Source organism: Natrix helvetica (assembly GCF_964273705.1).
Source record: "Natrix helvetica genome assembly, chromosome: 5".
Taxonomy (NCBI): domain Eukaryota; kingdom Metazoa; phylum Chordata; class Lepidosauria; order Squamata; family Natricidae; genus Natrix; species Natrix helvetica.
The window spans coordinates 80,051,808-80,078,389 of NC_138551.1; the positions used below are offsets into that span (position 1 = coordinate 80,051,808).

General features: G+C 43.4%; 1 protein-coding gene across 1 annotated transcript in view; it reads left to right on the forward strand.

The window, feature by feature from the left end:
* Positions 1-6,177: 6,177 nt before the first annotated feature.
* Positions 6,178-26,582, forward strand: part of ATAD1 (ATPase family AAA domain containing 1) — a 31,497-nt gene continuing 11,092 nt past the window's right edge. The window contains exons 1-6 of the mRNA XM_081954837.1: positions 6,178-6,562; positions 10,914-11,014; positions 11,130-11,304; positions 13,876-13,974; positions 19,089-19,209; positions 21,165-21,365. Coding sequence (XP_081810963.1) covers positions 11,143-11,304; positions 13,876-13,974; positions 19,089-19,209; positions 21,165-21,365 — 583 coding nt within the window. The 5' untranslated portion in view covers positions 6,178-6,562; positions 10,914-11,014; positions 11,130-11,142. The remainder of the gene's footprint in view (positions 6,563-10,913; positions 11,015-11,129; positions 11,305-13,875; positions 13,975-19,088; positions 19,210-21,164; positions 21,366-26,582) is intronic.

A 26,582-nucleotide genomic window follows, 5' to 3' on the forward strand; every position in this document is an offset into this window, starting at 1 on the left:
GGCAGAAGACTGCTTAAAGACATATCATTCCCTTAAAGGAAAATCAAGCAAACCTCACTCTGATATCACATGTCTGGAACTACACAGACATTGATTACAATTTGGATCTCCACATGACATCCCAGGGTGGTGGTATGCTTGGCAACAGCTCCTAGTACCCATCTGATTTTATTTAACTAAGGAAATACAGTTGATCCCTTGTAGCTCAGGATTGAACTGTGGAGTCCTTCGTGCTCGCTGAGATTTATTCATATAAATATATTTTAATTTAGTTGAAAGCTAGCATGCTCTAAAACAAAACACAAACCTCATCCTTTCTAGGCTCAAAAAGCATTATTTAAAATAATAGAGAATTAAAGTACAAGTATGGAAAATAAAAACAATAAAAGTGGGAAACCTAGGTATAATTATGCTGTTACAATAACTGTTACTATATTTTTTGCAGCTAGCTTCCTCATCTTAAATCACTTTCAGAAGGGTTACAATCCTGCTGATGAGTTGTTTTCCACTAATTTTGCCTTATATTTTGGGCCAACATGGCTTAGTGTGATTTGTTAATTCATAAACACAGTTAAAAATATGTACAACCTATCAGTCTGTGGACTCCAGAAGAAATGAATATCAGAAGTTTTCCTATAGACTTATGATTAAAATGAGTAGAATGAGTCTATTTACTAGAAGCTCCAAACAAGTTTTATTTTCAATAGTTAGCCTCACTAGCATCCATTTTTCAAACAGTCTATCTCCAGGATGGCAAACCTCTGGCACAAGTGCCACAGGTGGTACGCAGAGTCATTTGTGAGGGCACGCAAGGTGTTGCCCTGTCAGTTGACCAGTGCGCATGCATGTGCTGGCCAGCTGAATTCAGCTTTTTTTAAAGCCATTTTTCGCCCTCCCCGGGCCCCACAGGCTTTATAGGAGCCTGGGGAGGGCAAAAAGAGTCTCCCCTGCCCCCGTCCGGAGGCTTCAGGAGCTTCCCTGAAGCCTCCAGAGCGCAAAAAAACAGCCCTATGGGCAAACCGGAAGTTTGGGAATGGACTTCCTCCTCGTAGGGGCCTTTTTTGCCTGCCGGAGGCTTCAGGGAAGCCTCCTGAAAGTCCCCAAAGCCTCCGGAGGGCCTCCGGGGGGGGGGGAAGCTGTTTTCACCCTCCCCGAGCTCTTATAAAGCCTCTGGAGCCTGGGGAGGACGAAAAAAGCATGCAAAAAATGGGGAGGGAGTGCCTCTCATGCACGCATGCGCACTGGGGGGAGGTCGCGTGTTACATTATGGGTGTGGCACGCCCACGCACGACCCCCCTGCACTCCCCCCTTATGGCATGTGAGCAAAAAATGGTTTGCCATCGCTGGTCTATTTGATGTAAGTGCATTATATACCAACAATATGCTCTGGCAATGTATCCATATTCTAAACCTAAGGCAACTGATCTGTATTATTGCATTAAAATTCCAAATCAAGTTAAAGTTGACACAAATACCACAGGCATAAATTGCTTCTGCAACAATATTAGATTTGTCTCTTTGGCTGACTTCAAGGGCTTGCAAATAAAAATCCAGAGCTATTTTTAGAAAGAGCCCATGATCTTGAAGTTCCAGCAAGTTGCATTAAAGATATATATATATTTAATACAACAAACACACACACACATACACACACAATGTATCAAAAGAGAGACCATGTAGTGTAGTGGTTCTGGTGTTGGATCTGCCGTTGGGAGATTCAGATTCAAATCCATTGAAGTCCAGTGGGTGCCTTTGTCCCATTTGCTATCAGCAAAATCTACTTTACAGGAAGGTGATTATGAAGAAAAATGAGAGACAATGCTATGTTTTCTGCCTTGAGCCCTTGAAGGAAAAGTAAAATATAAATCTTACAAATAAATGTATATCATTCAAAAAGAAAAAGAAATTCAGTTCCTATTGCTATATCCCTGAGCGCATTACATGAAATTGCCATATCACCTATATTGATGGAGAAGGCTTACTCTCCTTGCTTTTTAGAAACCATTTTATGCCCACGTACTTGTAGTTTTTATAAGGCAATTTAGTTGTCTCTAGGGACGGATTGGTATGGTTTCGTTTCCATTGTTTTCCAACATTCTCTTTATCTTCAAAAATTTCTCGTGAGAATTGTGCAATTGTTGGTTTATTGAGCTCATTTCTACCTGCTTTTAATTTAAAATGCTTTTGCATTTTCAAGGTTATTTCTTGTCAAGGAGACTCTAGAGACACATGAACTGCATACCGTGAATTGAGCAAGAGTGGGAGGTATTGAAAAAGGGAGAAAAGTGCTACATTTTGTTATCTAAGCCTTTATATACATGCACACTGTTTGTTTTTACAAACACTTTAAACTAGAAGGAATAGATAAAGGTAAAGGCTAACAAGCTCTGCTCATATATTTATATCCATAAACATTTGCTAAGTAGGAAAACTTGTTTAAGACAGCAAAACATTCTTTTCAGCAATATTCCATGTTGATATTATGCAAGAAACCAGAGAAGGCAAGTGGATACATTATCTATACATTAAATGTTATTGATTTCAGTCATAGGAAACTTGTATTTTGAGTTCCTATACCAAATTTCAAAGTACTTGGTGTCTCTCCAGTGACTGGTCCTTATGCTTTCTGATGCTTGTACAGCAGGACAATTTTTTCTCCTATTTCCTATCAAAATCATTTATGAAGTGAACAATTCACCCAGTTTTGTTTTACATTTCAAATCAATCTTCCGAGAATGTCCATCAGCACACACAAATGGAATCGACAGTCTTTAAAAAATGATTATTAGCAAGAAAATAATACATTCCAGTCTTATGACAAGCCATGTAATTTTTCATTTGCTATTTAAAACATTTCTCAATTCTTTCATCAAAAACCAACTGCATTTTTAACATTCTAAATCAGGGGTGTCAAACTCGCAACATTATTTTTTTCCCTTTCGCTAAACCGGGCATGGATCTGGCCAGTGCATGACACATCTTGCCCATGAGCTGTGAGTTTGACAGTCCTGTTCTAGATCCTTTTATTTCAATTTATATGAAAATGAATGTTATCTGGGAACAGTGAAGCAAATATATCTGATGTAGCATACCAATTAGGACAAACAGTGCTGGAGACAATTAATTTTCCCAAGGGGCCACATGAGAAACTGGGACTTATCAATAGGGCTGTGAAGGGTGTTTAAAATAAACGGAGACAAAAAACAACATCAGTCTCCTTCAAAATAAAAGCAAATTGGTTGTACTGCATGCATGACATACACTTACTTACATTTGATTTCTAATTTCCAACTGACCTCACTGGCTGGATAGGGGCAATCAAAGCCTAGATATGGCCTGAGACCTATAACATGTCCAGATCTGATGTAAAAACTATCAGCCCAGGATTTTTTACTTGCCTCTCAAATTAGGCCTGTTTGATTTGGTAACTGTTCTCTCTTCTTTCCCCTGTTATTGTTCAGAATATGACAAGATAAATCACACAGACCTGTTTTGTCTGATACATCTTTATGGATAGTACTACTGGTATTTTGTTCACAAAATCTCAAGTACTTATAGCTTAGAAACAATGTAGCATCTCAAGCACAGAATTCTCTTCCATACCAAGTCTATAAGTATTTACAGCCATCTTTGTAAAGATTATCTCCTTGATTTGACATATTTTTCAACTTTTTAACAATAATGTGAATCAGCAACATACTGCTTTCCAAATGCTTTCAAGGACATTCTGCTAAAAGCAGGCAAATCAAAATGCAGGTGGCCTACTTACAATATTACAGCTTCAGGTGACAGAGATAGAGAAAGCAAGCACAGCTGAACAGTTAGGAAATATAGCATCTGGAACCATTTTATGCCTCATCTATCAATCTGCTTTATGGGACTAGAGAATTAACATTTCAAACCACACATCATTGCTTCATGACCCATAAATCCCAAAATTGTGGTCGTTACTTCACCCCAAAGCATTTCAGATGGACATCTGCAGAGTAATCACTTTCCAATGTCTTTTAAATTAAAAGTTGTAATAAAATTTTCTATGTAATGAAATTAGCAAAAACTGTAAGCGCTTCTATTATCAGACCTCTAAAGTCTTTTAAATGCATTTTTCAGTGACAGCTCAGGTCAATGAGATGATGTGAAATATGTAACATAAATGCAGAAGATGGTTAGTTGCTTTTGTTAGAACATCAGACCTCTAAAGTCTTTTAAATGCATTTTTCAGTGACAGCTCAGGTCAATGAGATGATGTGAAATATGTAACATAAATGCAGAAGATGGTTAGTTGCTTTTGTTAGAACATTTATATAAATCAACAATGGTGTTTTTGTTTTGTACCTTTTGGGCTTTTCAGTTAAAAAAAAATTCAAAATTGCTAATTAATTATCCTGTAAATTCTTACCTTGTGATCCTGCTGTTAACAGCTGAGAATTATTTCTACCTTTGTGTAGGCCACGGATGTCAAACGTGCGGCATCACATTGCCGGCAACTGACATTTTTTCTATGTTTTTTCCATTCACAGAACTTGGATGGGTGTGGCCTTTGTGTGACAGACCTAGCCCGTGGGCCGCCAGTTTGATACCCCTGGTCTAGGTACAGTGCTCCAGCCAATAGACAGTATCTTCATGGCTAATCAATGAGCATTTTACACTAGATGTAGGCATCTAAATTTAATAAATAAATGCATTCTAGCAAACTTCCTATTTCTCTGTCACACAATTTTTGGCTATTCAAACTTTAAAGCAGCTATAAGTGTAAGTATAAGCAGAAGTGTATATATATATATATATATATATATATATATATATATATATATATATATATATATATATATATATATATATATATATATATATATATATATATATATATATATATATATATATATATATATATATATATATATATATATATATATATATATATATATATATATATATATATATATGCTGATGTCTATAGGTTGCTCTCATGTCCAGCGTACATTATTATGTATGCTGTCATCACAAAGACATTGTATTACCTATATACAAATCATACAATCTTTGTCCTGTGTGGTTTCATGGAAGTTTTTACACCTGTCACATTATATAATTTACATCTTAAATTTAATTAACTGCAATACAAAATGGCTGCATTAAAAAAAAATAATTTCCACATTAAAAATGGAATGAGGGATGAAAAATGAAGAATGAAATTATAGGAAGGGATTCACTAGTTTTCAGCATAAGAATCTATTAGAAGTATTATGCCATGTAAAGGTATGGATAGTTTCAATAAGGTAAATATATTAAGTCTATTGTATATGTGCATCAATACATTTTTCGATTTTGGAAAATATGCAAGAATGAAATTTGTAAATGTATATGCGACCACAAATCAATGCCAATGCCATTCTTGTCATATCATTTAGTCCAAATACTATATCTGTGGCTTCTCTCTTCCTCTACTTCCATTAACATTGCCAAAGATAACATGTTTTCAAGTCTATCATTCTGGGTGCAGAGGCATAATTAATATCTCCTTTGTCTTCTAGCATTTGGATTTTAGACTGAACCCAACAAGAAAGATTGTTACTTATTCAGTTTTGGTTATCCACCCACATCCATAGATTCCATGAAATAGAATGACATTAACACAGAATATGGGTAGGAAAGCTCGATTGTGGTCGTAAATTGAGGACTGGAACAGCTTGCCTCCAGAAGTTGTGAATGCCCCAACACTGGAAGTCTTTAAGATGTTGGATAGCCATCTGTCTGAAACGGTATAGGGTTTCCTGCCTAGGCAGTGGGTTGGACTAGAAGACCTCCAAGGTCCCTTCCAACTCTACTATTGTATTGTATTGTATTGTATTGTATTGTATTACTATTTGTATTGGATTTCGGGTTTCCTAGAGTTGGTCCAAAAGGAAGGCAGGATCGTTAATGGTTAGTTAGACCAGAGTGAGGAAATCCCCACCTAGCACTATTGTGTGCAAGCTAAATCGGAGCCGTGTTTCATTCCTTCTAATCCTAGGAGAGCAAACTTTTTCAGGCTCGCCTAGACCGTCTCGCTCGCCTATCCGCAAGAGGAAGAAAGCCAGCTCTCCATACGAGATTCCTCGGCCAAGGGTTACAAGAAAAAAATCCCCCCTCTTCTTCCTCCTCAAAAGCGGAACCTTAAGAGAGAGTCGCGGCGTCCGAGGGGGGAGGTATTGAGCGTTGGACCAAACGCCCAAGCGACGCCTATCGGGAACGGCCGTTTCCTCCACACTTTCTGGAGGAATTTCGCGCGCTGCTTCCCCCCTCCCCCTCCGGCGCACGCCTTTTACGCGCCGCGGTCCTTTCCGTCGCCCCGGTGCGGAGGAGGTGGCGGCGTCCGGAGGATTCCCGAGGAAGGTCACCTCGAAGGCTCCCTTTCGGTTTCAGTTCAGTTCGGTGGCGGGGCTTCGGCGCGGAAACCGGTGGGAGCCTTTCGGCCGGCAAGTTGGGAAGAGGGTGCCCGGGCTTTCCTCCTCCGTGCCCGCTGTATTCACAGCCCTTGGGAAGCCCCCCCCCCCCCCCTGGAAGCTTTGGGAGAAAGAAGGTGACTGCCCCATTTGCCCTCTCGGGGTGGTGTGTGTGTGTGTCTGAGAGAGAGAGAGAGAGAGAGAGAGATAACGACTCTCTTTTTCCCCGCCGGCTCTCCATGTGCCTAGCTTGGTCTTGTGTTATTAAATAGGGTTATGCGGAGTCCCAGTTATGTTGCTTGACCAAAATACTCTCCGAATCAGTTACTTAGTTTTATTCCTTCCTGCTCATAAGCCCGTCCTAAAAGTTATCTGCAGTAATAATATGTTGAGAAAATACTGTTAGTATATGATCACTATTAATGAACATTATTATTATTATTATTATTATTATTATTATTATTATTATTATTATTATTATTATTAAAACATGAAACTCAGTCAAGTGAACATTTAAGGATATGTCACAAATACCATTGACTAGTGCTAATGGTTGATACGGGTTGCTGCCAGCGTCCTAGGTATCAGCCAAGTATTATGATGATGATGATGATTATCATTATGATTATTATTATTTATTCATTAAAGTTAATTATTATTATTTTTATTATTTATTTTATTCATTAAACATGAAACTCAAGTGAACATTTAAAGATGTGTCTCAAATACAATTGACTGCTGCTAATAGTTGATACAGGTTGCTGCCAGCGTCCTAGGTATCAACCAAGTATCTTCTTAAAATATATGATGTTCCTAGTAGGGTAGTTTTTTGCAGTTCAGCTGGTATTATTTCAGAAAGCTGCAATTTATTTGTGTTTTGCAAAATACTTGGACATGGTACCAAGTGCCCTGATTACACTGTTTGTTTGTTGTTGCTGCTGCTGCTCAAACTAACTGTAACCAGACAGCACAGTTTATAAAGACATGGAAACTCTTGCTCTTTCTTTATATAGAAAAAAATATTTATCTGAAAGTTATCTGCAAAGCCTGAATTAAACCTGTTCATAGCTTGTCTTTAAAAAGTCTAAGGTTCCCTGCGGTATCTTACACCACACTATAACCAAGAAGCGAAGAGCCCGTCTTGATGTTTTTAACTTTCCTGACCTCTCTCCCCCTTCACGTTGATACCAGTCCCTACGCAGTGGTAGCATTGAGGTCAGTTGCCGGAGAGATAGTAGGTATGATGCTTCTTTTCAGGAGTGGGGTGGTGGTGTCGATTCGTAAATGGGTAGGGTTGGAGTAAAAATTTAAAATGATTCAGAAAAAGAAGAAGCAAGTTAGATAGCTGGATAGAACAGTTGCTTTCTGGAAATTGAGATGTAGCTTGTCCTGATAGCATCACGTGAGTAATTTTTTTAAATCAAGCCCTTTAAGGTGATTATAGCACACACCTAACTTGTTCAAGCTTTTAAGGAGAAATATGTGAAACAGTAAAAAACCTTGATTTACGGCAGTTTGCATATATTTGGCCTGCCAGTTGTTGGACTGAGGTTGGCAGATGACTGGGTGAAGAATTTGTGCTCCGAAACAGGTTGAAAGAATAGTTAGGTGTTATGTCATAACATTTAATGAGATTCTGTTTGTCCATGGTCCTTGTGTGGCAGTTTTGGTTTAAAAATTTATTAAGAATTTCCCCCTTAGCAAACATTGTATATTCAATAGATAATAGACAGATAGATAGTATATAAGGTTGTCCCATTCATACAAAATATTGTAAAAACAAAATGAATGGGTAGAAAGTGACCCAATAAACATATAGCTGAAACTGTATACACTCTCACACCAGAACAGGTTCATCTAACCACTTAATCCTATAAATATATATTTTTTAATCCAGGTTTTTATGGCTCTGAAATTCCTTCACACAGCCTCAGCCCATTGCTGATATGCTGCATACAACGGAGGCCCTTCTTTATAGTCTGCTGGTCATATTTGATTAAGCTGCTTCATTAAATGTAGTTTTGAAGCTCTTGAGGGAGAAAAAGAAGTCCGCAAACTAAAATTAAAAGAAATGGCATATTTTAGAGTGCACATGAAAGAAAAGCTATGCTTCTAATTGAAAAGCAACATACTGGATTTTCTGTTATTTCGCATTGGCTGTAGTTTGGCAGAAATACAACTAAAATGTTTTACTTTTTTGGGGTTTGGTTGAAACTTGTTCCACGCTGCTGCTGGAGCTATTTTATGGTGCAAAAAGTGAGGCTAGTGTGCATCATACACAGACAGATACCCATTTGTGCAAGTCTACTGCCAGTATGCCCCAAGCTTACTTTTGATTTACTTAATTTTAGTATTTGTGTACCATTATGTTATAGATTTATTTATTTATTTATTTGATTTGTTAGCCGCTCCCTCTCCACAAGGGACTCGGGGCGGCGTACAATAAATAAAAGCACATATATATATTACACGGAGGAGGTAACAACCATTACAATGCATAAAATAATAATAATAAGATTAGATTAGGAATTAAAATACCCCAGTTTAAAATTACTAATTTAAAAAGACTGTCAGGAGGAATAAGATGGAATTATGGTTGAGCCAGGCCAGATAATTGAAAAAGGTGGGTCTTGAGTTTTGAACGGAAGGAGCGGAGGTCGGTGGTAATCCTAATGTCGAGGCGGAGGTCATTCCAAAGGGCTGGGCCCATCACAGAGAAGGCCCTACTCCTGGGTGTCGCCCTCTGGCATTGTTTAGTGGACGGCACCCGGAGAAGTCCCTCTCTGTGAGAGCGGATTGGTCGTAGGGATGTATGGGGCAGGATGCAATCCCGCAGGTAGCTAGGTCCTGTGCCATGGAGCGCTTTGAAGATGGTAATCAAAACCTTGAAACGCACCCGATAGGCCACAGGAAGCCAGTGCAGCTCGCGCAGGAGAGGTGTTACATGGGAGTATCTAGTACTCCCCATAATCACCCGCGCGGCCGCATTCTGGACCAACTGTAGTCTTCGAGTGCATCTCAAGGGAAGCCCCATGTAGAGAACATTGCAGTAGTCTAGGCGGGACGTCACCAGCGCATGGGTGACTGTGCGTAAGGCATCCCGGTCCAATAGGGGGCGCAATTGGCGCACCAGGCGAACCTGGTGGAACGCCCCCCCTTGCCACGGCTGTTACATGGTCATCCATGGACAGCCGGGCATCCAGGAGTATATAGAAATACTAGGTGGTTCGCAATAGTAAAAATAAAATGCAATAAAAGTCAATGAATACAGTTGAAAAAAGATCTTGTTCCAATCTTTAGCCTGCTCCAGAAACTTTGTAAAACTTTCTATGTCTTACTTTAGATCAGGGGTGTCAAACTGGCTGTATCAGGGTTGTGTTTGACCTGGGGTGGGGGGAGCATTGTCAAGATGAGCATGGACAGCTCGATGTCAGATATGTGGCCTGAGCGCTCTGGCAGTGAAAATGGGCTCCCCAGCTCTGTTTTTGGCTGCAATGTTCTGCAATGTTCTGCCACCAAAAACAGAGCTCTGGAGGGCCGCCCATTGCCTTGTGAGCGCAGTTTTTGGCTGCAATGGCTTCCTACAACCCTCTGCAGAGGTACCGTGGGCCAGTCCTTAGCTGTTTGCAGGGCAGCCCTGCGAGTCAGATCTAAGCACCCCGCAGGCCGGATTCACCCCCCAGGCCTTGAGTTTGACACCCCTGCTTTAGATCAACCCAAACATGTTTTTTCTTATGCATAATAGTGAAGCCAAGTATCTATCAATCTTTTTCTCTGGGCCAACTTGTCAAATCAGCTAATAGCAATCTAATAGTATCTTCCTTGCTTCCCCGTGCCCCCCTGTATTCTCTTCCTTGCTTCTCCTCACCTGCCAGGGCTAGTAAATTGGCCTGAGTACCTATTCCTTAATGCAGCTGTCTCAGCAATAAGGAATAGAGTTCCAGAGTGGCAAGTCCCACTAGCTGGTGTACTGGCCAGTCTCCCAACAATCTTTTTATTTAACTTAGTGCCCCATATCTTCCCAGTGTTTTTTTCTTCCTTTCCTTCTTCCTTCCTCACAGCTGGTCCACATATGCCATCACCCAGGAAACCCTCTCAATCTAGTTTTCTTTCAGTGTCTCTTCCCCCATCCCCAAACTACATTTCAGTCCATACTAGAATCAGCCCTATTTCATTGCACATATGGATAAAACATCTGAAATACCATATTTTGGCTTGGGCAGACACCATTGAAAACCAGCTGTGCTGGGTATGGAACACTGCACATTCATAGTATGTTTAAATCAAGTATTTTAAGTCAATTTGTAAAGCTGAGTCTTACTGGTTTTGACTACTATCAAGTGAGTTCCTAATAACAAATAAAGGCATGTTTGATGCTTCCTCTGAATATTATATTAATATGTTCCATTTTTTAAAAAATGCTTTCCCTTTTTGGTAACTGACAAATATTGGGTGATAACTAATTATCCCTTTCTATATCTCTACAAGGAACGGACTCATACCCATCTTGTGTACAAAATCTCTTGTATATGAAACTCTTCTTATATATGAAAAAGTTCTCAACCATCTTGTGTATGAATTAGCAGCAGGTTGGTAATATATCAAGTGTAATAATGTATATCATGTACCCAAAATTAATACTTCAGAGCTTCCTAATTTTCAAAGAATGCACATTGACTTTCTTCCTTCTATTATTTGGTATAGGGAAACACGCACAATGGTACATGCTGAAACGTTTTCTCGTCCTCTAACTCGAAATGAAGTTGTTGGTTTAATTTTCCGCTTAACAATATTTGGCGCTGTGACCTATTTTACAATTAAATGGATGGTAGATGCAATTGATCCAACAAGGAAGCAAAAAGTAGAAGCCCAAAAACAGGTAATAAATATTTTAAATATAAATGTTATATAAATAAGGAATAGAAAGCTAACATTATTTTTGAGCTGCTGAGTTCAGAATGAGAAACCAACTGATTGAGTTTGCCTATTCATTTATTTACTTGCTAGTTTGCTAATCTTACTCAGCATCTTCATCCTCTGGCTCTGGATATTGTGCGACTGAATAAAAACAAATTTCACAAGGTATAAAAATAACCAAATATAGGTAATCCCCTGGTTGTGAGCATTCCCTTAGCGAATGTTCGAAGTTACACGATAAGCGCCTCGTAGCATTTGCAAACAAGGCCGGAAACTATGAATCTTGCAGCACCATGGCAGTTGTTCGCCCTTAACAAATGCTCTGCAACATTTGTCCTGCATGTTGCCGGCCGAAATGGAGCTGCTGAGGGGCGAGTCCGGCCCTCCGAGGCTCCGTTTGGCCCTCCATGGGCATCCCCCAGCCAGCTGGAGGCCAAAATGGAGCTTCTGGGAGTTAGGGTTAGGATTCGGCTCTCAGAAGCTCCATTTTGGTTAGCAACGTGGCAGGCAAGGCCTGTGGAGTCCCGAACGCAACTCCAGAGGGGCGCATATAACTGAGAGGCTGGAGATGAGATTGCTTACTAGATCTTCACAAGGAAAGTAACCCAGTGCAGCGGGTTGGGTGGCAGAGAGAATGGTGTGGAGCGTGAGGTATTTCAGTGAGTCAGGCCTTGGGTGGTCTTAGGCCGGTGGCCTGTTCGCCCCCCCCCCCCCCCAAGGCCTTTCCCACCATGAAATACCTCATGTGCACTTAACGAGCCTCACATTCTGTTAATGAATGTGTGGACAAAAGGAGGGAGTGATCCCGTTCAAGGTACAAGTTTCACTCCCACGAATCCCCAGTTTACGAATGGAATGGGTAGGCTCCATTCCATTCATAATTTGAGGACTACCTGTAATCAATTATGCAGACAAATATATACAAGCATAGAGAAAATTGAGTTCACACAGTTTTAAAAAAATTGGAGCTATTATAGTCCCTGTGACATATAACCAATATTCAGTAGACGCTTGCCAAACAACATAGTTCAATTTCTAAATCACGACTTTGTGAGTAATGTATAGAAACTTTGGGCACCCAAAAACACTTAAGTCTCAACCTCTGAACCCAGAAAATAGACCCAATCGCATTTTTTTTTCTTTCAGAGAGGTCAGTTAAATGACTGGCTTGATGCTCTGTCTACATTAGTCCTCAAGCTACTGCAGTGGAGGAGAGTTAAATTATTTTGCAGTTCATAAAATAGAGAAACGTTATTGAACTCAGTGGTACTGACTTCCGAGTAGCCTGTGTAAAATTATGCTTTAAAGCTGACACAATCTTTTGTTCATAATTATGGTAATGTTCTAAAATAATGGAGTCAAGCTATTGTTTTCAGCTGTATGTGTGCTCTCCATTAATAAGAAAATTAATAAGAGAAAGCTCCCTGTATCCCGTGCAGAGAAATAATCTGTTGTATTGAGATAGGACTCTTGAAAGACTGCCTCCCTGCATTAGCTTTTTTTTTTAGATATATGAAATTAAGAGAAACTCACTAGGAACTATTGTTTTACAAAGCCCACTTATAGAATGTTACCTGTGTGGAAATGTTCTTTGTTTTTTCATCACAGATCTTTATAGCTAGAGAATTATTTTCTCTTCCCCAGTAATGAATATATCATTCTGAAAGTTGTCTACATATTTTGAAAGAGTTTCTAAAATGCTGTTTAAAAGGCATACAAGATGTCACATGGCTGTGTCACTTAGCAATGACAGTCCCCATTAACATCGTAACACGAAGAGTTTACATTACAATGCTTGCTGGTTTCCCTATTGGCTTTGGTTGTAGAAAGACATGTAGGGAACTTATAAAACCATAATTATGTGACTGCATCTTGCTTCAATGTGCAGAACTTAAAGGACCAGTTGTAAGTGCCCCTCATTCAGCACCGTCATACCTTTGAACAGTCTGAACGAATGAATGGATGCAATCTAACAACTACCTGTAATGTTTATGATAACCTGTAATGTTTATGACTGCAAGAGCTGTGGTTAGAATGCAGTATTGCAGGATAATTCTGCTAACTGCCAGCTGTTTGATTCTCACCGACACAGGGTTGACTCAGCCTTCCCTCCTCCTGAAGTCGGTAAAATGAGGACCCAGATTGTTGGGGGCAATATGCTGATTCTGTAAATCGCTTAGAAAGGGCTATAAAGTATTGTGAAGTGGTATATAAGTCTAAGTGCTATTGCTGTGCTCAAATGGAACATTGCTCTAGTCAAAAGGTATTGAGTATTAAGACAAAGATTAAAATACATTTGAATAACCTTTGATTATCCTGGAGAGACACGTCAAAGTATTGTTACTAGCAACAAGCTGGCTTTGTTTTCAGCAAAGAGTTGGTACAGTCAAACAAATGAAAAGGAGGGCATTTTTTTTCAAATTCCTAATTCACAATGAACAGAACATTCACATTCCTTAATAGCAACCTTGCTGACATTATCTGAAAAGATCTAATGAGGTCATACGTCTGAACTCTGGCTTTTCTATAACAGGCAGAAAAGTTGATGAAGCAAATAGGTGTGAAAAATGTGAAGCTTTCTGAATATGAGATGAGCATTGCTGCACATCTGGTGGATCCTCTCAGTATGCACGTAAGTGTTCTTTGTCTTTTGCATATGTAAAAATGTTACGTCTTGGGGCAAAATGTTCACATGGATGCACGTGTGTTCATAGTGGAACTGTATTTTAATTGAATTTTCTTAATTTTGGCAGTAGGTGGACATTGTGGGACAGACACGTGTGTCAACTTTTTATTACAAGTAATATAATGATCATATAGGTGCAAAATCCTAGGACCCATTTCTTTTTTCTCATTCTCCCAATATAGACTGTCTTAATAAGTTAGTAATAATACCAGCAATCACACACACACACACACACACACACACACACACTTCAGAAACATGAAATATTATTTGATAGAATGAATACATAATGGCTATTTTCAGATGTTGGAGCATAAAATGGTATGCATGTGCAGCTAATTGAAACAGCATTGATTTTTGGGGATAGTGTGGAACAAGGGGACAAAATTCTGTAATGACTATTTTTACGTTCATTAAATATCAGAACTGATCATTGGCTAATACGCATGTTCATTGACTTTTTTGTGTACTATACAATACAATACAATAGTAGAGTTGGAAGGGACCTTGGAGGTCTTCTAGTCCAACCCCCTGCCTAGGCAGGAAACCCTATACCGTTTCAGACAAATAGCTATCCAACATCTTCTTAAAGACTTCCAGTGTTGGGGCATTCACAACTTCTGGAGGCAAGCTGTTCCACTGATTAATTGTTCTAACTGTCAGGAAATTTCTCCTAATTTCTCTACTAGGTTATTTTAACATTGCATCAAGAGTTTTACTTTCCTTCAGTGAATTTATCCAGTTTTTAAATTCAGTGAATTTATCCAGTTTTACATGAAACCCCATGCTTCAAAATTGTATTTAGAGTTCTCTTTGTGCGCTTAAAGACTGAATTACGGTAATTTCATCTTGTTCGTAGGTTAATTCATTGTATGTTGTATCTGTATCATGCTCAAATAAGAGTATTTCAAGCATTGGGTGAAAGCACCAAGTACTCAGGTACCTAAAAATTAGCACACTGACAATATCGGTATGATGTTTTTCTTTGGAAAAATACTTACATTGTTGCAATTAGCTATCTCAAAGATTGAAATCCTGTAGGCTACATTGGAAAACAGCTATTTACTTATTAACATCTACTCAGTTTAACCCCAAGAATTCCTGGAGAGAGGAATGGTCCAAGGGGCCTTTTAATGGCCTGACCATTAGTGATTCATCTACCAAACCATCTGATTTTGACCTGCCTCGCTTTGTCTGGTCAAAATTGAGTAGAATTAGTTGTGATCCTGGAAGAAGTGTCCTCTGCCCTGTATCAGTGGAGGTGGAAAGATTCCCCTTGTTGCAATTGTGGTGCTGATATGCAGATTATAAAACATATTGTGCAAGTCTGCCCACGATATTCGTTCTCTGTGTCCCTAAAAGATCTGCACGATGCAAAGCCAGAGGCGATCATCGTCTGGGTTGCTGAATTGGACATCCAATTATGAAGCCACTGCCATACCCCCCCCCCCAATAGTAGTTTTACTTATAATTACATGGACTGTATGTGTGTGTGTTTGTATGTATGTTTATTTCTGTCCTGTTCTCATGTGCTAAATAATGTTACATATAAAAAAATTCACATTCTTGGATGTATTACTTTACTTTACTTTACTTTATTTCGTATTTCTAGACCGCCCCCTCTCCCAAAAGGGACTCGGGGCGGTGTACAGTCAGGCTAAAAGACAAATAGGATGCATATAAATAAATACATAAATACATAAATACATAAATGGAGGAGGCTATATAAAACTGTACCTTCAAGTAAAGCATTAAAAGCAGTATTTAAAAACAACCCCTAAAAATACCCCAAAAAATTGAATTTAAAATAATTACCCATGAAATTCCCCAATTAAAATATCTGCCAGGAGGTAAGATAAAACTATGAGTGGGCCAGGCCGGCTAATCGAAACAGGTGAGTCTTTAGTTTTTGTCGGAAGGAGCGGAAGTCGGTGGTAGTTCTGATGTCGGGGGGGAGGTCATTCCAGAGGGTTGGGCCCATCACAGAGAAGGCTCTACTCCTAGGCGCCGCCCGTTGGCATTGCTTGGTGGACGGCACCCGGAGGAGTCCCTCCCTGTGAGAGCGAATTGGTCGCAGGGATGTGTGCGGTAGGATGCGATCCCGCAGGTAGCTAGGTCCTGTGCCATGGAGCGCTTTAAAGATGGTGATCAACACCTTGAAACGCACCCGAAAAACCACAGGCAGCCAGTGCAGCTCGCGCAGGAGGGGTGTAATGTGGGAGTACCTGGTACTCCCCGTGATGGCCCGCGCGGCTGCATTCTGAACTAGCTGTAGTCTTCGGGCGCATCCCAGGGGAAGCCCCATGTAGAGGGCATTGCAATAGTCCAGACGAGACGTCACCAGCGCATGAGTGACCGTGCGTAGGGCATCCCGGTCCAGTAGGGGGCGCAATTGGCGCACCAGGCGAACCTGGTGGAACGCCCCCCTTGCCACGGCTGCCACATGGTCGTCCATCAACAGCCGGGCATCTAGGAGGACGCCCAAATTGCGTGCCCGTTCCACAGGGGGCAATTGCTCGCCCCCTATGGCCAGTGATGGTGTCAACTGGTTGAACCGAGGTGCCGGTAACCACAGCCACTCAGTCTTGGAGGGGTTGAGCTTGAGTCTGTTGTCCCCCATCCAGACCCCGACGGCTTCCAAACACCGGGACATCATTTCGACAGCCTCGTTGGGGTGGTTTGGGGTGGAAATGTACAGCTGAGTATCATCAGCGTACAGATGATATTCGACCCCAAAACCACGGATGATCTCCCCCAGTGGCTTCACATATGCGTTGAACAGAAGGGGTGAGAGGACCGACCCCTGTGGCACCCCACAGGTGAGTGGCCTCAGGGTCGACCTCTGCCCCCCTGCCAACACACATTGCGTCCGGTTGGAGAGGTAGGAGCCGAACCACCGCAAAACGGTGCCTCCAACTCCCATCCCCTCCAGCCGGCGCAATAGGATACCATGGTCGATGGTATCAAAAGTCGCTGACAGATCTAATAGGACCAGGATAGAGGAACAACCCCTATCTCTGGCTCTCCAGAGATCATCAACCAACGCGACCAAGGCCGTCTCCGTGCTGTGCCCGGGTCGGAAGCCGGACTGGCGTGGGTCTAGATATTCGGATTCGTCAAGGTGTCGCGGGAACTGCTGTGCCACCACATTCTCTACAACCTTCGCTAGGAAGGGAAGGTTGGAGACTGGACGATAATTAGCTAGCTCCATCGGGTCAAGGGAAGGCCTCTTGAGTAAGGGCCTCACCACCGCCTCTTTCAAGGCGGTTGGTAAGGACCCCTCACCCAATGAGGCGTTCACTAGGCCCAGGAGCCAGCCTCGTGTCACTTCCCAGGATGCCAGTACCAGCCAGGAGGGACACGGGTCCATTAAACATGTGGTGGGTCGCAGCCGTCCACGTAGCCTGTCCAAATCCTCGGGGGCAACAGAATCAAACTCCTCCCAGAATGGTCTCACAAGACTCACTGTTGACGGCTCCTCTGGTCCACTGAAGGGGGCCCATCCGCTCCGGATCTGAGCGATTTTGTCCTGCAGATATTCCCCAAACTCCTCTGCTCTGCCCTGCAAAGGGGCCTCCCGCGTCCTCTGTGATAAGAGGGAGCGGGTTACCCGAAACAGGGCGGCAGGGCGGTTATCGGCGGACGCAATAAGAGCGGCACAGTGTCTACGTTTGGCCGCTCTTAATGCCACAAGGTAGGTCCGTGAATAGGCTCTTACCTGTGTTCGATCAGATTCGGAGCGCGAGGACCTCCACCTGCTCTCTAGGCGTCTCCTATGGCGCTTCATCACTCTCAGGTCCTCGGTAAACCAAGGAGCCCGGGTGGGTCGTTGCCGTAGGAGAGGCCGCAAAGGCGCAACCCGGTCCAAGGCCCCAGCGGCCGCCCTATTCCAGGCGGCTACTAGGTCCTCCGACCGAGAGCGGGTCAGGGCTACAGGAAGTGGCCCAAGCTCCGTCTGGAATCTATCCGGTTTCCATCAGGCGCCTGGGGCGGTACCAACTTGGAGAGTCTGGTTCCGCCTCCTCGCAGTGGGGGGTAGCGCCAGGGAAGTCCAGCCGGAGAGATGAGTGATCTGACCATGACAGGGGGGGTAATGACCAAATCCCCTATTCCCAGATCACTCGTCCACTGCTCAGATACAAAAACAAGGTCCAGTGTGTGGCCACCCTCGTGTGTGGGGCCCTGAATTAATTGGGTCAGGTCCATGGCTGTCATGGAAGCCATGAACTCCCGAGCTACTTCGGATGCTTCCCCCGTCGACGGCAAGTTGAAATCCCCCATAACCACAAGTTTGGGGATCTCAACTGCTGTTTCTGAGATCAGCTCGAGGAGCTCAGGCAGGGCTGCTGATGCATAGCGAGGAGCCAAGTATACAATCAGCAGACCCCACTGCCTCCCTGGGCCCCATTTCACACCAAGGGACTCACACCCGGGTATCTGAGGTACAGTGAACTCCCTCGGCTCCAGGCCTTCCCGTATAACTACCGCCACCCCACCACCCTTACCCAGGGCCCGGGGCTGATGGAATGCACGGAAACCCGGTGGGCACATTTCCACGAGGGGTAAACCGCCCTCGTGGCCCAGCCAGGTCTATTGTAGCTATAGTATAAAATGTCTTAAGAGTTTTAACTTCTATGACTATAATACTTGTCAATAGTAAAAGAGCAGGTTGGATATTAAAACTAGGTTGTTTATTATTAATAATACATTTATACTAGTAAGACTTATTTATTAGTGCTCTCCTGCCATACTGCTTAAGGCCAACATCATTTTTCTTCAGAATCAGTAAAAAAAAAAAAGCAAAAACAATCACATGATATATTATGTAAATGCATTCAAATCCTCCCAACACTGATCTATCTTAGCCAGCGTCAAGAGAGTAAAGTCACAACTTCTGCGATATATTTTGTTTTATTTTTCTTGTTTGATGAGACGCATGATTAATATACAAATGGCTTTAAGATTCAATATAACCTTTATCTTTATCCCTAATTTGAGAATATAGCTGTTTAACTGATGCCAGCTCAGTAATTTTTTTTAATCTTATATTTTTGCCTTAGGTAACATGGAATGATATTGCAGGCTTAGATGAGGTTATTACAGATCTGAAGGACACAGTCATTTTGCCAATCAGAAAAAAACATCTGTTTCAGAACTCAAGACTTCTACAACCACCAAAAGGTAATGTGACGAAGTCCAAGTTAATGCTTTTAGAAAACCTGACCATAATAGAATTTCTCAAGGACAAAAGCTCAAGTTGTATAACCCCCCGCCCCCAGTTTTACAAATAAACTTAGAAAGATCACTTGAACTTGTCCCCATTTATAATGAACTATTTTCATGGAAGATTAATTCAGAAGTGGAAAAAGTAGAGATTTTCTTCCAAATCATGTCATTCCAGTTAAATATATACATTTATGTCATTTTATAATACAGGTTAAACTCAAAAAAATAGAATACCATGCAAAAGTTCATTTATTTCAGTAATGCAACTTAAAAGGTGAAACTAATATATGAGATAAGACTCATTACATGCAAAGCAAGATAGTTCAAGCCGTGATTTGTCATAATTGGATGATTATGGCTTACAGCTCATGAAAACCCCAAATCCACCATCTTAGAATATTACATGCAATCAATAAAACAAGGATTGTCCATAGAACAATATCGGACCTCTGAAAAATTTAAGCATGCATATATACTCAGTACTTGCTTTGGGCCCTTTTGCAGCAATTACTGCAAAATTACTTAAGCACAGTGGTCCAAAGTCCTGTTGCTCAGTGGTCCAAAGTCCTCTTTTCTGATGAGAGCAACTTTTGCCAAAAGCACCAAAAACTGGTTCAATGACCATAGGATTGCTGTGCTTGATTGGCCTCTCCATTCTTCCTCCATACTCTGGGTCCTTGGTTTCCAAATGAGATGCAAAAGTTGCTCTCATCAGAAAAGAAGACTTTGGACCACTGAGCAACAGGACTTTGGACCACTGTGCTTCATTAAGACCAGGGTCAATGCAGCCGTCTATCAGGAGATTTTGGAGCACTTCATGCTTCCTTCCGCAGACGAGCTTTATGGCGATGCTGACTTCATTTTCCAGCTGACCACACTGCCAAAAGCACCAACACCTGGTTCAATGACCGTGGGATTACTGTGCTTGATTGGCCAGCAAACTCGCCTGACCTGAACCCCATAGAGAATCTATGGGGCATTGCCAAGAGAAAGATGAGAGACATGAGCCCAAACAATGCAGAAGACCTGAAGGCCGCTATTGAAGCATCCTGGTCTTCCATAACACATCAGCAGTACCACAGGCTGATAGTTTCCATGCCACACCGCATTGAGGCAGGAATTGCTGCAAATGGGGCCCAAACCAAGTACTGAGTACATATGCATGCTTAAACTTTTCAGAGGTCCGATATTGTTCTATGTACAATCCTTGTTTTATTGATTGCATGTAATATTCTAATTTTCTGAGATGGTGGATTTGGGGTTTTCATTATCTGTAAGCCATAATTATCACGATTATGACAAGTCACGGCTTCAACTACCTTGCTTTGCATGTAATGAGTCTTATCTCACATATTAGTTTCACCTTTTAGGTTGCATTACTGAAGTAAATGAACTTTTGCATGATATTCTAATTTTTCGAGTTTCACCTGTATTGCTTAGTATCTCACTCTTCAATTTAGAATGAAATTGATAGGATGGCTTAAAGGGCAGCAATGTAAAATAAGTAGTAACTGACGTGCAGAACCTTAAAATAATGTCAGGATGAATAAAATATTTAATTTGGGTACATAAGATCCTTTGTGTATCCTGTATGTCTTTTAATATATAGGAAGAAAGTCTATTAAGCTCTGTCCAGCTTAAAATTCAGAATCATTATATTTTCACCACCTGAGTATTTTTGTGCCTATATAGCTTGTTTCTGTCCTTCCGAGTTTGTACTCATTGTAATAAATTAATGGGCAGATAAATGTCAGGATTTTATGGCATATGAGAGCAGCTTATAAACAATAGTGCTGATGGAGAGATTTTTGCAAGGAGTTTTATTAACCGCGGTGTGTATAAAATGCAGATATTATGTTTTCCTGTGTAGAATGGCAATACATTTATTAACAGTGTGTTTTGGTTTTCAGGAGTGCTGCTATACGGTCCTCCAGGTTGTGGTAAAACCTTGATTGCTAAAGCTACAGCAAAGGAAGCTGGTTGTCGCTTTATTAATCTTCAGCCCTCAACGTTGACAGACAAATGGTATGGCGAATCCCAGAAGCTGGCAGCGGCTGTTTTTTCTCTTGCTATGAAGCTTCAACCCTCTATCATCTTTATTGATGAAATAGGTAAAGTGGAATTTTCTACACTTTTGAAAATATTACGTTCACATTTTTTAAAAACTTCATAGTCTTCTCCATTAGTTTGGTCACATGAGATTAGTAATATTTCGTATTAACAGTAGCAAAACAACAGTTATCTTTATAGAATCTTTTTGTTTTCTTTTTTTTAAAGGAAGCTGCTGTTTAATTTGAAACAGCAGTGTTATATTGAGATAATTTTATATGCATATTTAATAATTAAAGAAAAATGAAGGCCTTTCCTTTGTCTATTTGGATTCATGTAATGGATAGAAGAGCATCATTTTTTTCATCCCATCAGCATATATCCGGTATGAAATTCAAAATCATGTCTTAGATACTATATGGATTTTTAAAAATAAGATGGATTTTTATCCTGTCTTTTATTATTTTTATAAATACTTCAGGGCAGTGAACCTACATAATGCTCCCTCCTCCTATTTCTTATCGCAAAAGCTGTGTAAGGTGGGTTGGGCTGAAAGAGTCTGGCCCAAAGTCACCCTGTCAGTTTTCACACCTACAGATGCGACTAAAATTCACGGTCTCCTGGTTTCTAAGCCGGCACCTTAACCACTGCACAACACTGACTCTACATTTAGCAAAGACACATTTAGTTCTTAACTCAGGTATATATAAAATTAGACATGACACTTATTGCTTAAATCCCGGTAATATAATACTTAGCTGGAAAGACCACTGGAACAAACCAAATTCTACGACAAAAAATAGTTTCTTTTTCCAGAGGAATTTTGCAGGATTAGCCAGGATTTGGTATTGTGATGTCCAATTGGCCTCGAGACAGAGTTAAATTGAAGCCACGCCTCTGTGCTCCTTGCTTCTGGTTCCCAGTTTCAACTCTGTCTGGCCGAAGAAAGACAGGTTGCTTTTGGTTACTGATTCTTCCAAAAACAATCCAGTGCCATCCTGCCAATTCCTTCTCCCTGCCTTCTTCCCCGTGCTTCCATCTGATACCTGGAAGCCTCCCCTTGGTGTGGCTCACTCCCGGCCGCCGGTAAGGGATTTAAAAGTTGCTTCTTGGGGCTTTAGAGGCAGGACGCCATTACGGTGGCCATTTTGGGGGCTCAATTCCTGCGGGCCGCATGGGCTGGGGCAGAGGCTACTATGAAGCCTCGTTTTCATCCCTGCCTTCCTGGGTGGCCATCTGTTTTGCAGCGGCGGCAGCGACAAAGCCCTTTAGGCCCAGATCAACGCCAGGAGGCCTGGAGCGGCGCAGGGCAGCGAGGACCGCGTGCCGTGCTGCGTGGTGCTGCTGGCAGCCGCGCGGCTTGCAAAAGAGGCAGGAAAGGTCTACCAGAGGCTGATTTCGTCGCGTGGAGGCTGTGAGTGATTGGGGGAAGCTGTTTTTTGGTCGCTGCTGTTTCTGGTGGGCTGAGCCTGGTGGAGCCCTGACCTGGTGCCATGGCAGATTCAGAGGAGAGGCCGGATTCCCCCCCCCCATTGTCCCCTGGGGAGGGGACCTCCAGTGGGGCCCGAGTGGGGCCCACAGCCTCTGTGAGACTGCGAAAAACTGCAGCAGCTGGAAAATCCTCCAAGGCCTTGCAGAAGGATGAGGAAAGGAGGCAAAGGGCCCTGGAAAAGCAGGTGCCCAGGGCTGAACAGAGGGGTAGGCCTACTTCTCCCTTGAGGTCTAGATCGCCCATTAGATCCAGGTCTAGGTCTCCTCACAAGGGGGGATTCCCCAGTGTATCTCAGGGACATTTCACCTTCCCCCCCCTCTCCATGGTGGAACAGGGCCCCTATCTAAGGGATCCTTTTCAGTGCAGGGGGGGCAGGGGGGATAGTCCCATCAGGCCATCATTGGCTCCACATTCTGAAGGCTGTGCACAAGAGGAGGAGGAGGTTCCTTCGTTAGAGACATGGAGCAGCTTCCAGAAAGCATTCAGAGGTTTATCTCCTCTGCAATTTCACATGGAATTTCTGCTGGGTTATAGAAGGAGTCTGTGCGACCCCCAATGGTGGCAATGGTCCCGGGGGGGGGGGGGGGCTGCCACTGCTCAGGCCAGGCCGAGACCTTCCCCCTTGGAGGTGCGCCGGCCTGTTTCTCCTTCTCTGGCTAGCGAGGGTTCCATGGCGGGGGATCAGGTTCAGAGAGAGGTAGATATGTCTGATGATGAGGATCCCTCAAAACCTGATGCACCAGCATTCTCTGGTCTGTTTCCTCCGGATTTGTTCAAGTCACTGTTGCGCAAGATCAGGGCCACAGCGCAACTGGGTGAGACGGAGGGTGCCAAGTAGGGTGGTCCGGAGAAAAAGCCAGAGGATCGAGTTTACTCAGAGCCTCCTCCAGCGAAGGAAGACATCCCTGCCCCTAAGTCGTTCCTAGAGGTAGTTAAAAAGCAGTGGGAAAAGCCAGGAACATTTCTCAACCCCAGCAGCAGTGATAGGAGGTTCTTTAACCTGGAACCTAGTTTCTCTGAGGCGTTGCAGGTGCCCACAGTGGACCCTCCAGTGGTGGCATTGGCGTCAACGTCAACGGTGGTGTCCGGTGATGTGGCTGATTAAGCCGAGGACAAGAAGGCGGAGCTGACCCTTCTAGTGTTCCGTGTGGGCCATCAAGGCAGTTGCCTATGCGTCGTTCTTCAGTCGCACGGCTATCCTTTGTCTACAAAAGATGCAGGAAAGGATTCCACCTGAGGAGGTGCGTACTCATCAAGATCTCAACAAGCTGGTTGCTGTTGCACAATTCTCTGCGGACACCAATCTGCATGCCATGAAGTATGCCTCATGGGCAATGGCGACCTCGGTGACCTTCCGACGTCTCCTGTGGCTGAGGGGACGGCAAGCGGAGAACAAGGCAAAGGGCACCTGGCATCATTGACTTATTCTGGGGGATCCCTTTTCGGTACCCCGTTGAACCCAATCCTTGTTGAGGACAAGAATAAAAAGAAGGTAATGCCTACGCCCACAAAGAAGTCAGAGCAAAAATCTGTGCCTTACTTTCGGAAGCAGTCCTATCATCAGTCAGATCAGGAGGCGCAGCACAGCAGGTATTTTCCGAGATCAGATAGGCAGTCGGATAGGCACTACACCAGGGATAGGCCTAGGTTCCAACCCCAGGGGAAGAGGCCCTTTGGGGGGGGAGGTGGCCGTCCCTACCGCCGGGGCAGATAGGTCAATAGCGACCCAACCCATAGGCAGGAGACCGCTTCTGTTTGCCGACGCCTTGGCTGAGATTACAACTGATGCCTGGGTTCTGAATACCATCAGATTTGGCCTGCGCCTAGAGTTTTTCTCCATTCCGCCGAACCACTTTCGGACGTTTTCAGTCGCCAAGAGTAAAGACAAACACTCTCTCATGAGGCAGGCAATCCGATACCTCCTAGAGATTAGGGCGGTGGAATCGGTTCCACCGGACCAAGTGGGGTCAGGTTTCTATTTCAACCTCTTTGTCGTTCCGAAGAGTTTGGGGAGATAGAGGGCGATTCTGGATCTTAAACTGCTAAATTTTCACTTAGTCTATAGAAGATTCAAGATGGCATCTCTTAAAATACATCTTGGCGGGGGCCAGGCGCAATGACTTCATGGCCTCCATCGACTTGACGGAGGCTTACCTCCATATCCCCATCTTCCCTGACCTTCGTAGGTATCACAGGTTCTCCTATTTAGGTAGCCACTACCAGTATAGGGCCCTACCGTTTGGCTTGGCATCGGCGCTGCGGACCTTCACTAAGGTCCTAGCCGCAGTGGTGGCTTACCTCCGCGAGCTCTTTGTCAGGGTCCAATGCTATCTCGATGACATCTTAGTCCAAGCAGCATCGTTTGAGCGGACGAGGGAGGATATTTCATTGGTGGTATCCACACTACAGCAGTTAGGTTTTTCAATTAACCTAGATAAGAGTTCCCTTGTTCCCGCCACCAGGATTACTCACTTGGGGACCATCATAGCCTCTAAGCTGGGGAAGGTATTCCTGTCCCACGACCATAAAGCTAGTTTGTTAGCCTTAGTTAAACAAGTTAGAAGTCAATGTTTTGTTCCTGTAGTAGTGCTCTCCAGCTTGCTGGGGAAATTCATTTCTTGCATAGACGTGGTGCCTTGGGCTCGTCTACACGCGAGGCCACTCCAATGGCATCTTCTGCCGCATCAGACGTCAAACTCCAGCAATTCCGAGGAAAAGGTTCCAATGACACCACAGGTGCAGCTGTCATTGAGGTGGTGGCTCTCCTCAGTGCTACACGAGGGCTGCGAGTTCAGGGAGCCGGAGCGCCTCATCCTGACAACAGACGCCAGCTTGTACGGGTGGGGAGCTCTCAGGGGCGTTGGACCTGGTTGTACCTCCAACACAATATAAATTGGTTGGAACTGCAAGCAATTCACTTGGCATTGTGGCACTTCAAGGACCATGTTCTGGATTGAGACGTCTTGGTGCTGACCGACAATGTGGCGACGAAGGCCCATGTCAACCGACAGAGCAGCACACACTCCAGGGCTCCTCGAACCGAGGCGATGGCACTCGGCGCCTGGGCAGAGAGGCATCTTTGTTCGCTCAGGATGGAGCACATCACAGGAGTGGACAACCATCAAGCCGACTGGCTCAGTCGGGCCACGGTCGACCACAGGGAATGGAGCCTTTCTCTGAAACTGTTCCAGCCATCTGCTCCAGGTTCGGCCATCCAGAGGTGGACCCATTTGCCACACCGCAGAACGCTCAGGTGGATTGGTTCTTCTCTCGGTTCCCGACACGGGGGACAGAGGGAATCGACACGCTTCGGATGCCGTGGCCGGAGGGCCTGCTCTACGCCTTCCCTCCCTTTCTCCCTGGGGTAGTTCGGAAAATGATATCAGAGAAGGCAGAACTCATCTTAGTGGCGCCCTACTGGCCGTGCCGGGCATGGTTTGCGGACCTAATGTGCCTGTCAGTGTCAACACCTGGGAAGGATCCCCCGGGGAGGGATATGGACCTCAGACAGGAGAACCTGGTGCATCCCGAGCCACAGTGGCTGCAGCTAGCCATGTGGAGATTAAGCGGGAGCGCCTAAGGGCCACACAGCTTTCACAGAGGGTGATCTCCACAATTGAGGTTTCACGTAAGCGTTCCAACACTAGGATTTATGATTCCACCTGGCGGATCTTTGCAGAGTGGTGCCAGGTCTCGGGAGCGAATCCTCGCGAGGCTTCGGTACCGCATGTCTTGGAGTTCCTCCAAGATGGATTAGATAGGGGGCTCTCACATGGCACCCTCGGGA